We start from the raw sequence: 18,510 nt of genomic DNA on the forward strand, positions 1-18,510 counted from the left end.
ACTCTTGTTTCTAAAATGTAAGCTTCTCTCGATCCCGTTAACTTCCAATCCCAATTGATTATACTACTAAATGTGCCTGCTAAGTAAGTGGTTTCTAAAAATAAAAATTTTCAAACCGTCGATAGATAGCTTCAGATTGATATATATACACACAGGGAATTGCATCGTTCTCAAGTGTGACCTCCAAAAGTTGTCATCCCGCCAACTTCCAAAAGAGTTATCATACACAAGATTAAACTTTACCGTTTAACTAACAATGAGTCTCGATATCTTGATTTATCCTTTACACTACCCATCTTTCCTGAGTGTCGGATTGACAAATCCCCAGGCGATTCATTCTCGGACCCTCCCAATCCACTCCTTTGAATTCTGTCATGGATCATAGGATTAAATTCAACCTGTAAAGTTCTGTACAATATATATGGTAACAGAGTAGAGACAACGACAAGAAGAGTTGCCAGCCAGTAGAATGGACTCGGGGCACAGGCTTCAACGAGAACTCGGAATGCAGTTGTAGATACTACAGGAGAAAGCGAACCATATATAACTAAAAAAATGTACCAAAAGGCAATGCTGCCCCAGATGAAGAAGTGTTGAATCCATGTAAAGTAGTTGATAGATAGGGCCATTTGACAGTTCACCGTCCAAACCACACATGTATACATAAGAACTCCGAGAACTTCAAAATCAACAACACTGCCATCTCTACGAAAGGCTTGATGTAGTATAGAGTTAGTTGTGAAGAAGAAGATGATCATGGAACTAATGATACCATTTAGCATCCAACCAAGTATGCGCGGCCAACTGAAGAGAATATCATGAACTCCCTCTTCGTATAATTGAGGATGCTGTCAAACATAGGAAAAGGTATTTATTGTTATCTTAATCTTGGCCATGGGGAAAAGATATATTTTAGCGTTTAATTTAGCTTGTTTACCTTCAGACACAGTCGTGCGGAAACATCCTGGTCAAAAACACCAAGAGCAATCACAGGGAGTGAAGTGAAGAAAACGTTGTAGAATGACATGTACCAATCATTATAGGCAGGTTGGCCGGAGAAGGAAGCCCGAGCCTCAAACCAGAATAGTGTGAACCCAAAGGCAATGTTCTTGTAAAAGAAGTAGCATATCTGTGTTTACCGCAGGAAGAGGAGAATTACAAAAGTCGACAGTGAAAACAATTACTGAATGTTTATTGTCCTGTTTTCACTGGTAATGTTTCTTGTCCCACAGAATCGCAGGCATATTTTAATTGTGGTGGGTTATGCTTGTGATATTAGGACGAGTATACAGAAATAAACACCCCTAAATTTCACGAGTCCTCAATTCTAAGATCCAGACATGACTAAAATCATGACGAGTAAATAAACAAGAAAATTGGTGTACCATCATAGATATTCGTCTGTAGCACCAGTGGCCATGAACCAACAACAGGCGTTCCAGGAAACAGAACTGCGCTACCGTAAAATCACTCGACATTGCAGCCTAAATTACAAATTTATATAAACATCAGACGAGTTTTTCCTTGCTTGTTTAATGGAAAAGTATATTCTCCTTGCGTGAATACAATGTTAAAAATTGTTCTTCCAATCAGAGAATTAAAAAGTGGATGAGAAAGTAAAGTAGACCAGGAAGACAGAAAGTTTGTTTTCAACTTTAGTCCTAAAAAAGTTAACTTGGTAATTTTACTTCCTAAAGAAAACCAAGCGAACATGCAAATATTACTTAATCCCTAACTTGAAACAAGAGGTAGGTCTAAACAATAAAAAATTATAAAAGTTGATATTACACATTAACGCCATATGTGAAAGGGAACCAGACACATCAATATTTAAATGCATATTCAGTATTATTTTTAACCGGTAAAACCTGCATGTATTGAACACACAAAACACTACATTAATTAGACAAAAACTTAAGCAGAATAGCATTTTATTGACTAGGACTACCAAATGGCAATGTTGACAATAAAAATAGATGCAGATATTACCTGCATTCCTTCAACGCCGCTGATGCCAACCCCAATATCAGCTTCTTGAAGCATGCCTACATCATTTGCCCCATCACCAATTGCTAGTGTTGTTTTACCCGTACCCTTTTTAACCAACCTTGTAACCTGAATATCTTCAAACAGTAGTGTTACTTTAATTTGCTGCAACCAGATCTACTATATTGAATGATATAAATGGAAAAAACATTAAAGTAATTACAAATTAGTACAAGAAAGACACATACAAGGGCTTTCTGTTTAGGTGTGGAGCGACAGCATATAACGGATGCACAATGAACCACTAGATCCAAAAATGCCCCCTCCAGATTCGAGCTGAGAGCAAAAGATAATGACTTTCCATCAATTATCAGACCAAAGGTAGTCGAACTACCTCCCGAACATAGCTGAGATTTTCCTTTCCTAATTTGCTCTGTAATGCTTTCACTCGAAGCCTAGGATAACCAGATCCATTAAAAGATGTAATATTAAAAACTGACAGCATGGAGTAAAAAAAAACCACCACTACCTTCGTAGCTTCATTCTCGTCCCCTCGTTTTTCTAGATCACTAATTTCTGGGGAGTCTAAAGTGATCACAATCTGCTTCATGTCCTCTCTCAGCAAGCCACAAGCATATCTACAGGAAAGGTGGTAATAGGGTGATCACACAATGCCCAATTATCATAGGTGAAGCAGTGAGAAAGGAGAAAGCAAACAATTCAAGTAATTCAGGTGGTCACTGACCCAATATTTATTGCTGTCTCCATCTGATCTCCTGTTATGACCCAAATCTTGATTCCTGCATTTGCAAGTTTCTCGATGCATTGTGGAACCTACATTGCATAGAAGAATAAGATCATTCATTAACAGTATTAATGAATTTTTATATCCCGCAAAATATAAGAGCCTCCACTTAATGCTAAATGGATTCAACGCAAACCATAAAATTCACTTCACAATTTTTATTTTTATTTCTATTTTTTAAAAAAAAGTATCTCATGTGGATTTGATATTGACCCCCTTTTGTAGCTTGTCCTCGACAGCAGTAGCTCCAAGGAGAATTAAGTCTCTTTCAATCTTATCAGTGGCTGCATCCACCAATGCACCTCTATCAGCATTTACAGATGCCTTGGCATCCAGAAACTCTTCTTCCCATGACCTAAACTCATCTTCACTAAGTTCACGGTATGCAACGACCAGAGTTCGTAAACCTGCTTCAGCATATCTTTTGATATGTTCCCTTGTCTTAGCTTCAAAATCTTTTGCTTTTCTAGAGAGCCGTTCAAACATTGCACTGCATCAAAAATACCAGCGTAAATGCAAATATATAAAGACTGTCGGTCCCGAATTCTAAACAAGACATGTTCGAAAGCATTGCTCTTAGAAGAGAAACCTGTCTGCACCCTTGGAGAGGAGCAGTAACTGATTTTCAGCATTCTTAACGATCACAGACATCCTTTTCCTGGCACTACTGAACTCTAAGACATGAAGAAGCTCATAGGACCTGGAAGTAACAGATAAATGCAATTAATTCATGTATGATATAATTCTAGTATCTCCCCACTAATTGCGAGTCTTAGACCCCTATGACAGAATAAGTAATTTAGCCAGAATATGATAGAGCTAATTTCCACAAGCAATTTCCCTACAAAAACAGTAGTCAGTAGGTTCCTCGTTCATCTTGATGGTCTGAATGTAAAAGGAGTTACTATCTTCATAATGACGCAAGAACTCTACGACTCGACAGCCACGGTCTCAGTAAAGACGCACCTGTCAGTTTTTCTGCCTTTTCCATAATCTAGTTCATGTAAAGAGATACTAGATTGGGTTCTTTCGAAGAACTCGAAGCCAAGCTCTCTAGCAGCAATAACAAAGGCAGCTTCATCTGGCGACTCAGCTTCGTAATCAATTTCACCAGTTTCTTGATTCACCTCGGGAATGGCTGTATGGCAGAGTGCTAGCACTCTAAAGAACTTTTGTATCACATCTGCGTGAGGCTCATTAACCCATCCACCATTCATAATGCGGTCATCTTTGAAATTGAAACCTTTTATTGATTTTCCCAAATCTGTGACGTCATCAGTAGACATTTGTATATTGGAGGAAGAATTTGTGATGTTATGCTTTGCATCAACTTTTCTCTTAGCTAGGGCTCTTTCTACCTCTGTCACACCGAGGCCATATGCTGTGCCAGCTATTGAGCATTTAACAAAATCCATTGAGTTGCACGTCAAAGTACCCGTTTTATCAGAAAGGATAGTATCTACTTGTCCAAGTTCCTCATTCAAATTAGAAGTCCTTGCATGCGCTAGGTTGTCGGTTTCTTCATAATACATATCTTGATCCTGATTTATAAATATGCCCTGTAAAACTTTTACCATCTCAATAGATACATACAGGGATATTGGTATCAGATATCCATACAACATAAGCCCGGTCAAGAAATGAAAAAAAGCAGCCAGTGCCGCTCGTTTTGGATCATAAAACACGGTGGTATGTTCTGGTTGGAGATACCATCTCTGCACTTTTCCATCATGAATGTCATTCTTGGTTGTGATTCCAAAAAAGAAAGATCCCATCAAAGATACTGAAACCAATAGACTAAAAAGGATGTACACTATCTTATCCATTTTTCTCTCAATCTTACTCCTCTTAGGAGGATCTATAGCATTCTGCATGACTTTAGTGTCATGACCAGTAAACACAACCACACCGTACACGTACTCAGTATTTCGAAGTTTAGAATCACGCACAAGAATCTGTTGCAGAGAAAGGGGATGCTGCAGACCATTATACCACATGGTTCCGATGAATGAATAAAGATCCTCATTTGGGTCCTCACACTTAATAATTGCCTTGAATTTTTTATAGTAGTCATCATCACGCAAGGAGGATGTAACATCAAGAGCATGCTTCACTTTGAGATTAGTCTCTCCGTCTAAATTTGTTGTCTCAACATAACAAATCCCGTCCTCATAGCTTGATGAAATAAGAAGCAGATCTGCAGGGAAATATTCATCCTTGTACACCTTTACAAGATTGCCAACTCGTAAATTCTTCCATCTGGTATCTTGAAAAGTATTGCTTCTATCATAAACTTTGACCTTGCGGTTATTAGCCTCTATATCCTAACAAAATCATTCGCACTTACATAAATTGAAAATATAAGGAGGGCGGGGAATGAAGCAGCAACCAGTACATCAAAATCTCTAATAAAACGAAATTGAGCCACAGAATTTTCATCATAAATCATCCACCAACAAAGGATTTTTTTAAATGAATCCAAGCCTGTAAAAGTGTGATAATGGGCACATGATGATCAAACTGTTTGGGATATCTTAACTTCATCAGTCACAGAAGCATTTGTTTACTGTGACATACAGAATATGAATTCTGATGAGCTGAAATGCATGGTTAAGAAGCTGCAATCCCGTGCATATAACTTACGCAATCGAACCTTGTCATCTTGACAGTTTTTTAGTTCAATGAATGCAGCTGATTTTCTATAAAAAGTAATGTCGATTAGGTTAAAATAATGTAACAATTTTTTTTAAGAGGAAATTATGGCCAGTAGACCTACGGTGTGTTTTGTTTTTAAAAATAGCCCCCCCCCCCCCCTTGATAGGACCTTTTAAAAAAATGCCCCTTTTTTTATTTTTCAAATTGTTTGATATAAAGGCTGCTTCAGCATAAAAGAAATGCATACAAATATATAAACATTTAGAAAACTGTACAACCGGAAAGGTGCATCAACATCAGTATCACAACTTTACTACAGATATTGAAATATAACAAATTTATGCAAGAGGAAGAAGCCTAGACAGATACCACCATAGGTAGATGTTCAGACCAATAATGGAAAAGAAATCAATTGGAGGATGCACAAAATGTATTTCAAAACCCCGTTACAAATCAAAAGTTAAAAACCATGAATCATACAAGGTTCTCTTTATTATCTTTAAGTGTGTTGCTAAGGAGTCACTTCTTGTAGGCTTCATGTGAAACCGACATATCTTCATTTACCAACTACAGTGTAATAGACACCTACAGAGGGCATTAATCCAAGTATCCAATTTCTCAGGACACGTTCCTTGGTCTTGTCTCGACTAGATTTCAGACGCTTCTAGTGGTATATGATTCATGCATTCCCATAAAGATATACTAAGAGACCTTAACATAATCACACATGAAAGGATAGATATTTAAGAAAGCACGCATGTGAAAAATCAAAAACCAAAACCTTCAACGTCCACAGAACATAAAAAAGGAATTAAAATGTATACCTGTTTCATACGCCTCCAATCTTCCAAGGCTTCTTTCGCCATTGTCACTCCAATTACCACGACCAAAGGTGCAAGAACACTTGTAGCACTGTAAGGTGCTAACGGACTAAAAGATACACAAGCTACAGCAAGAAAATATATATTTGCAACCCTCCTGAACTGCTCAAACAATGACTTGGGAATAAAATTAAAGGCGGTGTACTTTGTCGTAGAAACATAATTACTCCTGTACCTAAGCTGGAGCTGCTCTGGATTATCAGGGTCATTACAATACACAATTCTGGAATAACCCTTTCCCCCAATTTGACTATGCTCGTCTCTAAACTTAGATTTGAGACATGAAAATGAGTAAAGCCTGCTAAAACGAATCCCTTTTCTACTACCACCAGCCATTTTCCTTAAGTCACGCATATTTCACTTCCACCACCAAATCCTCAAAAACCCGAAACAAAAAAATCACTTCGTATCAATACAACAACAAGAAATGCCACAAAACTGCTAAGAAACCCACATTAACTAAAGTAACAGCCAATCAGCAACTGCTCCATTCCCGATGCATGGCATATTCTAAGCATTCTGCCACTACCAAAAAGGAAAAAAAATCTCATTACAGTCGGAGCTCTGGGAGAGAGATGAAGACAAACAAACAACAAATAAATGCGAACAAAACTGTGTTTTGTTCTGCGTAGAAAACCCACAGAACCCTATAATACAAGTTTTCTCCCACCAAATACTTTACTCTTTTAGCAAGCTCCAGAGATCTCTTGCTTCCGCCATTGGATCACGAACATATGCTACGAAATTAGCAAATAGATTCCGCGTAAACGAGAAAGAAACAGCAATCCAATTGTGTGAAAACCCAAGTAGAACTTAGAAGCATAGCCAGCATCTACTTGAAGACCTGGTTAGTTCAGCTACTTTTCAAGTGCACAGACAGAACAGAAGCAATGGTAAGAGTAGATTCGTAGTTGGTTTAATTAATTAATCAAAACAAATCCACCTGCAACTTCTAGTCTCCTCCTATGGGAATTATACAATTTTCCTTATTTTATTTTAATAAAAAAGAATATTTGTTTATATTTTATTACAAGCAGTTTGTTGGAAGTTTATTGACTGTAATTTCTTACTGGGCTGTTCGAATATTAGAACAAAATCAAGGTAACGTAGCGTGATGATGATTTCGGTGTATTTGAACACGTAAAAGGACACGACATGACATTATGACAATAACGTGAGTCATCTTATGGAAGAAATATTTTGGTTTTTTTAAAAAAAGATCAAATTTCATGAAATAAAGAATTAAGAATTACATTATAAATATCAAAATAAGTACTGTGAAAACCATCTCAACTAAGGTATCAATAGCTTTAATTGTTTTGTCTTCTGACATGTGTCAACGTTGAGCGAGTTCTAGTTCCGGATAAATAAATGACAAGCTGGCATAGTGAAATCAAACTCGGTAATGCTTGGTTCATCGGAGTGAATCACAACAACTGGGAAGCTTAGAGATTTATCTCAACAATTACTTTATCCAAATCGCATTTTGATCCAACCTAGAGTCTCGTAGATTGCAAGTGTTTTTGTTTCCTTTTACAAGTGTTGTTCCTTGGTGATATTAGTTATATGTTCCTCATATTATAAAGGAAAATTCACGTCCGTGTTACACTTGATAAACTCTTCCATGAACTTCCTCCACGATACGTTTGCGCACCGCATACAATCTTCCCATAATGTGAAAAAACCATTCCGAAAAATTCTCAATCTCAAGAGGAACTGAACGAACCTCATTCTTTGGGCATCATGGATTTAATTCTCTTGCATCTCATGTCTATAGCACGGGCAGGCCATGTGTTGCGCTCGGACGACTTGTTTTTTCATATAATTTTTTACATTGAATTTTGTTTTATTTTCCAGTAGTCTGATGGCTCCATTTGTCAATATTAGATCAACTATGATTTAAAAAATTCTAGCCCGAGTACAAATGAAAACCGGCCTCCGCCGCTTGTGTATAGGCTTTGCTTGCTTTATTCAAGAGGTACATTAACAATAGAGACCCACCCCATTTGAGAAGAGAGGGGGCCTTCTTCGATGAAAAAAGAGAGACTGAGAAGGAAACAAAATCAGAGCAAGAGGGAAAAAGTGAAAGAAACGAGGAAAAGGAGCCGGCGGCAATTCATGCAGAAAAATAGAGGAAAAGGGAAAATAGCCGCCTCCCACCTTTATAATCTTTTGGGTCATCCCAGACATTCAGATTGGCGGGGGAAGAAAAGAAAATCAAATCAAGACAAAAATTTGTGTGAGACGATTTTAATGGATCGTATTTTGTGTGACGGATATCTTATTTGGATCATCCATGAAAAAGTATTACTTTTTATGCTAAGAATAGTCTTACAGATAAAGATTCGTGAGATCATCTCACAATAGACCTACTCTAAAATTAATAAAATACATGTGTGATACTTATAGATTATTTAATCAAAGGCTAGTGATTTTCATAAATATTTAATGTGATATTGTTTGTTAAATAAGTGAAAAAAGATTTACTTCTCGCAATTTAATATTAAGTTTTAATTTTGATAAAACTCGAGAAAATATATTGAATAAACTGGAAGAACTCGTTACCTTGGTAATAGATGGAATTTCAATTAGAATAATATGAGAATTTTAATAAATTGCAACGGTGAACCGAAATCTTGATAATTATCTATTTAAATTTTTTTCCTTGATATTATTAATTGTTTTTGTTTGAATTTGAGCTTTATTTTTTTATTTAGTTTATTTAAATTGTTCATCATCTTTCATAGGTAAAATATAGTTTAAATAATTTTGTTTGGTACTTGCTAGTTAGTCTTAGTGAAACGATAACACTTTGTTTTTCTGTCTATATTAAAATTTGATATCGTACACTTACATATTGATTTGGGATATTATGTTAAATAGTTGCATTAATATTTATATTATTTTTGAGTTTAAAGAAAAACTGCGATCGCATAGCAAAGTGGTACCCCAATTTCACTATATAAAAAGGTCAGCAACCTTCAAGGATTCCATATATGGAATGATAAGAGATTCCAAGCAAGGCTTAACATTATCATGTAACCAAGGCTCCGAACCAATCGAGATAGTACTGCCATCGCCAATTCTTCGACGATAGCTTCCATGAAGTAGGGATGTCAAAATCAGACACGAATCATCAACCCGACACGGTTCAAATAAAAAAAAAAACCAGGTTTGGATTTGGGATTTTCGGGTTCGGGTCAGATCGAGTTGTATCAGATAGATGACCCGAAAAAAATAATCGGGGGTTGACCTGATTAATTATATTTTTAAACGGGTTGACCCGGAAATTTTAAATTTTTTTTAAAAAAAATATATAACTAATAAATATTGCCTACATTTTGGTTGACCCGATTAATTATATTTTTAAACGGGTTGACCCGGAAATTTTAATTTTTTTTAAAAAAATATATAACTAATAAATATTGCCTACATTTTATATATTGTATGTCTGGAAAAAATATTTATTGTATATTTATATCATAAATTTTCATAATTTAATATTTATTTTGAACATTTTTTTTAACAATTATTTATTTGATATAGTAAATAAAGTTTATTTTTCTACAATTAGATTTATGAGGGAGATTTTGTTATTATGTGTTTAAATTAAAATATAATTATTATTATTTAATTTTATTTACAAAAAAATTTAAAAAATTCAAAATCGAGTTGATCGGGTTGATTCGAGTTCGGCTGAGATTTTTCGGATTGGCTCGGGTGAGCAATTTTTAAATAATACTATTACTAAACTCGACTCAACCCGAATTGATACCCCTACCATGGTCCATGAAGTAAGGTTTGCGAGTATCAAGTACTCTTCCATACAAAGCTAAGGTTACATCTTAATCCAGCTCGAAGAAATTCTGTAGCTGGATAATATTTTGCTTGGAGAATTCGATACAAAAAAAATCTTATAATATTATAGATTTTGTGTGTATTTCATAAATAACACATCATTCTGCCTTACTTTATTTATGTTGTAACGCAGATGCATTCGATGTTCTTACATGCAATAAATTATTGAAACACGTGCTAAAATATGGGATAAGGAGGGATAGACGGGTGGGCCATAATACAGTTGTTTAAGTTGCACATGATGTTATGGGCCAAACGTGTCGTTATTGATGGGCCCACAATGGAAAATAGTCGTAATTCACGGCCTAATGGCATCTTTTTATTTTATTTTGTTAATTTTTTTTTTACAAAATAATAATATAATTTTTTTTTTTACAAAATAATAATAATTTTGAGATTAAAAAGTATTTTTTTGAAATAAAAAAATATTATTTTTGACAATTCAAGCATAAGAGAATTATCAACTTGTCATACTATGTTTGATCTGAACTGCCGATGGCTACTTGTTAATTAATTTGAATGTGTTAATTTTTCAATAAAAACAACTTCGAGTTGTAATTATTTTTATAATTTTATAGCTTAAAAATGAAAAATTATCAAGAAAAAATTGTATACATAATTTGTCTAATAGGTCGAACCCTCTAACTTTAGGCACGTGTCGAGGTGCGTTTGGATTTAGTTTTAAACAGATCGGATCGAATATTTGTCGTTCGTAACAACAATGAACAAGAAACGTCTATAATTAACGACTACTTTTTAATCTTTAAATTACTAAACATTTCCTTAAATTCCCTCTCAAAAAATTATCCTATTTTTTCATGGTAAAATAAATATTAGGAAACAATGATTACAACTGATATATATTTTATATAGAAACTAGTGCACATCAAATTATATTTGTACTAAAAACAAGTTATATGCAAGAATTAAGAAATTAGTATACATAATAATGTAATGTAATATGATATAAGATAAAAACATTTTTTTTATCATTACTAATGAAACTAATTTAATACTAGTGACAATGTGCATAATCAATGTCAGTCTTGTAAGAATTAGGTATGTCGGTTTGGATAATCGAACAACTGATCGACATGAGTCCGATTAACTGGATTTTGTCAAATTGGCCGGAATCCAGAACCACCAAGACGATTTTTCTATATTGTATTTGGAGTGTTTTTCTCCGTACGATATAAAATTTTAGTGATCGGATCGGATCGTTAACAACATGTTGTCAACTTCTATAAAATATGAGAAACTCATATGATCTAATGATGTTGCGATACGTAGAGAATTTACTCACGATATTAATGACTCTCTTGGAATATCATTTAAATTAAAGTATAATGTTTTGAATTGTTAGATCATGATGGATGACTACTTTAAAATATCTTATAATATTTGTTTGATCGATAGAAAAAAAACAATTAGTAAAAAATGTTTAAAAGAGTTATAAAGAAATAAAACAAGTTGTTTGACATGTTATAAATTGTTCGAAAAAATAAGTAACATCACTTGTACATTTTTAAATATCTTATGTTACTGGTTTAAAAGAACAAAATATACTTATATATTTCATCACATATAATTTTTTTTTATAATTATGATAACAAAAGATCTTCCGGTACCATATAAATCAATATATTTAAGCTTTATTGATTATTTTCCCAAACATTTTGAAAACTTTTTATAATAAAACTCCACATATTATAAGTTTTTAAGACAATTTATAAAATATAAAAAGTAAAAAATTGTTTAAAGTAAATCTAGTCAAACACTATCTTCGTCAAATTTGGAAAATATCAGGTTTTCCCAAAAATTGATTCATCGCTAGGGATAGGTTGGAATGACCAATGACCTAAGTTTATATATATATATATATATATATAATTGATTTCAAACGTATAGAAAAACAAAGATAAAAAATTGAAAATTTTATATTTCAAAATATCGGTCAAAGAAATGTAATTTTAATTTTTAAAAATCTCTCCCAAAGGGCACAAGCCGACCGGCATGTGAAAAGGGGTCAAATGATTGGAAGTATTCAAACCAAATTTGAGGAGTTTTATCAAATTGATGACCACTATTTTGGAAATTCAAACATAAAAACTAGGTATTAAATTTCCTCCAACATTACAATGAAAAAAAATTTAAATCTTAGCCCACAAAAAAATATATATATTGATTTTTTTATTATTATTTGGCACATCATGCACATAAACACCATATTTATAAAAAAAATTTAATCTAAGAGTGGAGAGAATTCGAACTCGAGTCTACATTGAGAATTCCAGGTGAGACCATTGGACCAAACGCCCGGTCTCCACATAAATACCATTTGGATACGAACAAACATTCAAATTTTCTTACGAATTTTCACTTACTTTATATAAATACTATCGTGTGTGTCTTTTGATTTACTTTAGTTATCATTTTTTGTTATTTCAGAGAAGTTAAATCAGAAACATCAAATCTACGTTTGCATATTTATATAGTATTTTTCATTAATTATGAAGAACTTCAAATTCACCAAATAATGTTGTTATTGGAATTCATTATATTTTGTGTAACTAAAATGTAAATAAGTAAGATACAAATTTAAAATTTGATCTATTATATACCCACGAAATACATGCTTAGTTTATGAACTTCGTAACTCCTGAAACTTCTTCGTATTGGCTTCTTTCCATGCCTCATTTCAGAAAGAACCTCAAAGTGGCTCTATTTCATTAGATTTCATCTATATCTCAATTCCATTTATTTAATACTCGTTTGGTACACAATAGATGTCATTTTTAATCTATCTATTTCTATTTATTTTCTATTTACGAAAAGTTATAAAGTAGAAATTACAATAGAAAAGAAATTAAAAAAATCACAATATTTTAATCTTAAACGCAAACAATCGTGGGAAAAATTATATAAATATATACAGTTCTAGATGTTGGATAATATAACATATATTGGGAGCCACGAGTATTGCCAGTAATGTTAGATTCAAATGATTACCGTTAGAATATATTATTGTTAGCTCTCAAGAGTAGATTAGTCATTTTATTCTTTTTGTATTTACCCTATGTGGGGACCCGGACGCTAATCAAGTTCTTAATCATCATTGGGACTAATTAATCAATTATAAAACAGGGTCTAAAATTTTTTTCTTTTTAAAATGCGGAACGTAGTGAAATCAACTAATATACAACTCAGTATAAAATAAAGTACATGTCCTGTACGGTCTACAAATCAGTAAAACTAAGGTTCAACATCTAAATATCAAGTGTCAAAACCCTATATACATCCAAGTCCGAAGTCTCCACTCTATCACGATCTCTCCTCATCTCCTGGACCCTGATCATGTCCCACCTGTTGTCATGTACACATACAGACAAGACAACAGCCGGATAATTCCGGTGAGAATAAATCCCAGTATAAATCAACGAAACATGCAATCATATAAACAAATATAAAGCATGTAATCAGGTAACAGATATATGCATCAAAATCTGAAACATAAACAATCGTAGACTGTCAAACATATACGTGACTCCACGTTTCAGACTAGACTCCATCCTAGTCTAGGGATCCCGGTTTCCAAATGTGGTATTGCTATATAGAATTCCGTAATAGAAGGAACTCTGTTCCTATTACTCGATATAACCAAATATGGTGTTCCTATATCGAATTCCGTAATAGAAGAATTCCAATCCTATTACTCGATATAACCAACATCCGGTGTCCTGACCTATCCGTCATGGACTGTAGCTCTATCGCTAATATCCCATCTTGAGACATCGTGCAATGTGCCCGTGGCGATCCCGCCACTGTCAGGCACTTCCGTCCCAAGTTGTCTACACTATCCTGTAACATCGTGCAATGTGCCCGTGGCGATCCCACCACTATCAGGCACTTCTGTCACAAGATTTTCCGTCTGATACCTGCTATCTATAAATCAAGAGAACAAGTATATCAATCAAATCAATGCAATATCACTGCAATAAAGTAAAGTATGTGCTTTAGGGAAACTCAAGTCTAAACCGACTCAAGTCGATCTCCCAATACCACATTGAATTATACCTTCCGTTCTGTCGCTCTAATACAATCGAAGTTTCGACTCAAAGTTATCACTGTTCAATCTGGCAATGACAATATCAATATACTGTATCAATATTCTAATCAAATCACGACATCTCTGTTTTATCAAATTCTGACGGTACAACAGTACAATCTTGCGATACCGGTGATGCCATACCGGTATATACTAATTCCAATAACTTATAATCAACCACAGTGCAAATCTGACATCACATCTCAGTCAATTTAACTCTGAAATTCATAACAATTCCATAATCAATCTGTTTCTTAATCTGACTTCGATTCTATGATATCTAATATGTCAAGAACACCATATTTGAATCATATTCGATTCTGACAACATCATCATTTAAAGACATGACAAAACGTAACAAAACTTACGTCCAGTTGAAGCCTGCGTCGATAGGAACACAGTACCGAAGTCGAATTCACAATCGGACGGACGGATCGAAATATTAAGGCGTAAGGATTTTACCAGCCTTTCTCGTTCCCTTTTCTTTTTTCGTTTTTAAGAAATTCTGAAAGATACCTATATATATATATATATATATATATATATATCAAGTTGCTCGGTTAATGATACGTGTCTATTTTTCATGAATTTCAGTCGGCGCTCGGGCGGTGCTAAACTACCGCTCGGGCGCGGCATTCTCTGTCCGAGCTCCTTCGGATTACACATTGGCGCTCGGGCGGTCACAAACTACCGCCCGGGCGCCACATCTCCTGCCCGAAGCATGCTCCCGTTGCACATTGGCGTTCGGGCGGTTATTTTCTACCGCTCGGGCGCCAATAATTCTGTCTCAAAATTGCACCCTTCATATGTTTTGGCCAATCTGGTCTCCTAATAGCCCGTCTATAATTATATCAATTCATAATCAAGAATCTCATATTAACATGATATAAAATCTCGGACATTACATTTCTCCCCTCCTAAGATATGATTTCGTCCCCGAAATCACAGGCACTCCAATCATATTAGAAGGAAACGTATAACATAATTGTATGAAAACTCGCAAAGAAGCAATGCATCTTGCCAATTAGTGCTGAAATCTAGCACTACTGCTCTCAGCATATCCTCCAGTGTCTGGATAGTCCGCTCTGACCGTCCTCGGTCTGTGGATGATATGCGGTACTCAAATGTAACTTCGTACCGAGAGCCTGCTGCAAACTCTGCCAGAAGTGCGAAGTAAACCGAGGGTCACGGTCTGAAACAATAGACTTCGGCACTCCATGCAATCTAACAACTTCTTTGACATAGATATCGGCCATCTGATCGTATCTATACGTCATTTTGTATGGAATAAAACATGCAGATTTGGTCAATCGATCAATTACGACCCAAATTGCATCATAACCTCGGGAGGATCTCGGTAACTGCGTCACAAAATCCATGGAAATGTAATCCCATTTCCATTCAGGAATGGACAAACTCTGCAACAATCCTCCTGGTTTCTTTCTTTCAGCTTTCACCTGTTGGTAATTCAGACATTTGGCTACAAATTTAGTCACATCAGATTTCATTTGTTTCCACCAATACTGTGCCTTTAAATCATTGTACATTTTTTCTGCCACCAGGATGAATGCTAAAACGACTTTTGTGCGCTTCTGTCAGTATTCGCTGTCTTAAATCCGGAACATTTGGTACAACAAGACGATTATTCACATACAAAATACCATTTTGAACCTGGTATTCCGATCTATGTCCAGCTCTGACCATAGCAATCGAATTTTGTACGTTCTGATCACCTTTCTGAGCTGCTATAATTCTCAAAATTAGGTCTGGTTCAGCTCGAATCGCACATAATCTCAGAGTCTGACAATCTGTTTCGAAAGCTAATCCAGACAAACAGCAGTCTTCTATCAAATTCGAAACACCTATCGTCGATAAGGATAGTGCACATACCTTTCGACTCAGCGCATCTGCTGCTGCGTTGGATTTCCCTGGATAATATTTAATCTCACAATCAAAGTCTTTCAATAAATCCAGCCATCTTCGCTGTCTCATATTAAATTCTGATTGTGAAAAGAGATATTTCAAGCTTTTGTGATCAGAATATATCTCAAATTTCTCACCGTACAGATAATGTCGCCATATCTTTAATGCAAAGATGATGGCTGCCAATTCAAGATCATGAATTGGATATCGAGATTCATGGGGTTTTAGCTGTCTCGAGGCATAAGCAATCACATGCCCCCGCTGCATCAAAACACAACCCAATCTTCGGTGATATGCATCACAATAAACAACGAAATCACCAGTACCTGAAGGAATCGTCAACACAGGCGCACTGGTCAATCTCTTTTTCAATTCCAGAAAACTGGATTCATAGTCTTCTGTCCACACAAATGGAGCATTCTTCTGAGTCAACTGTGTAATCGGTTTGGCAATACTCGAAAAATCTTTAATAAATCGGCGATAATATCCTGCCAAACCCATAAAGCTGCGTATTTCTGGTACAGATGTCGGTCTCGGCCACGACATCATTGCCTCAATCTTACTGGGATCAACTGATATCCCATCTCTGGATATGATATGTCCCAGAAATACCACCTGTTTCAACCAGAACTCGCATTTCGACAATTTAGCATACAGTTTCTCCGCCCTCAAAATTCTCAACACAGTCCTCAGATGATCAGCATGCTCTATCACATTCTTTGAATAAATCAATATATCGTCAATGAATATGATTACAAAATCATCCAGATATCTTTGGAAAACACGGTTCATCAATCCCATGAATACAGCTGGTGTATTTGTCAAACCAAACGGCATGACAATAAACTCATAGTGTCCATACCTGGTTCTGAATGCAGTCTTTGAGATATCAGAATTCCTGACTCTCAGTTGATGGTATCCAGATTTCATATCGATCTTAGAATACACCGAAGAACCCTGCCACTGATCAAATAAATCATCAATGCGAGGCAATGGGTATTTATTCTTTACCGTTGCCTTGTTCAGTTGCTGGTAGTCGATACAAAGTCTCATCGACCCATCCTTCTTCCTCACGAACAGTACTGGAGCGCCCCAAGGAGAAACACTCGGTCTGATATACCCCTTGGCCTGTAAATCCTCCAACTGTTCTTTCAACTCTTTCAACTCAATCGGGGCCATCCTGTACGGAGCCCTCGAAATCGGAACTGTTCCTGGCATCAACTCAATGCTGAAGTCTATCTCTCGAATCGGAGGCAATCCAGGAATCTCATCTGGAAAGACATCAGCAAACTCACACACCACTGGCAAGTCCGCCAATGATGGGCTCGACTTCAGTAAATCAACTGAATATACCAGGAATCCATCCGCTCCTTTCTGCAATAATCGAGTCATATTTATCGCAGATATCAAAGGAATTCTAGCTCGAGAACCCTTACCGTAAAATTTCCACTCCTCAGCCATCTCAGGTCTGAATCTTACTATCTTGTGAAAACAATCAACTGTAGCTCGGTACTTGGTCAACATATCGATACCGATAATACAATCAAAATCAGATAAACCAAGCACAATACATTCTAACTCAATCGTATGCCCATCGTACTGCAGTATACCAGATTTCACAGTCTTCACCGATATCAAACCTGTCCCTAACGGGGAAGAGACAGACACTACCGTAGACAATGACTCAATAGGTAATGCATGACTCAATGCAAACCTCTCAGATATAAATGTATGTGATGCACCAGTATCTATCAATACATATGCAGGATAACCAAAAATAAAACAGTTACCTGCCACTACATCGTCAGGTGCATCCTGTGCCTGCTCCTCAGTCAAAGCAAACAATCGGGCCTGCTGTCTAGGAGGCTGGCTCGCGGTCTGGCCCCCTCCTGGCCTCTGCTGTGACAGAGTAGACGGTACTGGCTGAAAAGTATGAACGGCAGATGGTCGTCTACCGGTCTGAGCCACTGATCCCGATGACTCAGCTGCCTGCGATCCCTGGGCACTCCTCTGGGGACACACTCGAGCAAAGTGTCCCTGCTGTCTACAAATACGACAGCTGCCACCCACTCCTCGGCACTGCTCTGTGGAATGCCTCCCTCCACAAGCACTACAGTACGGTCCTGTATAACTCTGGCCTTGACTAATCTGTCTCGAGCCACTTGAACTGGACGAGCTAGTTCCTGATTTCTTGAATTGCTTCCCTCTAGCCCTCAAGAAATCCTTCTTTCTGCTACTGCTACTGCCACCTTCAAATCGAGGAGGTGGTTGTTGCTGTCCCGATACTGGAAGCACAA

At 36.0% G+C, this 18,510-nt stretch overlaps 1 protein-coding gene across 1 annotated transcript; it reads right to left on the bottom strand.

The window, feature by feature from the left end:
• Positions 1-105: 105 nt before the first annotated feature.
• LOC142530882 (putative phospholipid-transporting ATPase 8) lies at positions 106-7,278 on the bottom strand. Its single transcript, XM_075636779.1, has 11 exons — positions 6,271-7,278; positions 3,758-5,115; positions 3,381-3,491; positions 3,005-3,281; positions 2,732-2,820; positions 2,516-2,624; positions 2,235-2,441; positions 1,990-2,115; positions 1,386-1,484; positions 938-1,129; positions 106-848 (listed from the first exon to the last, which is right to left on the bottom strand). Exons 1-11 carry the CDS (start codon positions 6,679-6,681, stop codon positions 240-242), a joined length of 3,588 nt encoding a protein of 1,195 aa, XP_075492894.1. The 5' UTR covers positions 6,682-7,278; the 3' UTR covers positions 106-239.
• Between the last annotated feature and the right edge of the window lie 11,232 nt (positions 7,279-18,510).

Source organism: Primulina tabacum, chromosome 17, assembly GCF_025594145.1.
Source record: "Primulina tabacum isolate GXHZ01 chromosome 17, ASM2559414v2, whole genome shotgun sequence".
Lineage (NCBI taxonomy): Eukaryota > Viridiplantae > Streptophyta > Magnoliopsida > Lamiales > Gesneriaceae > Primulina > Primulina tabacum.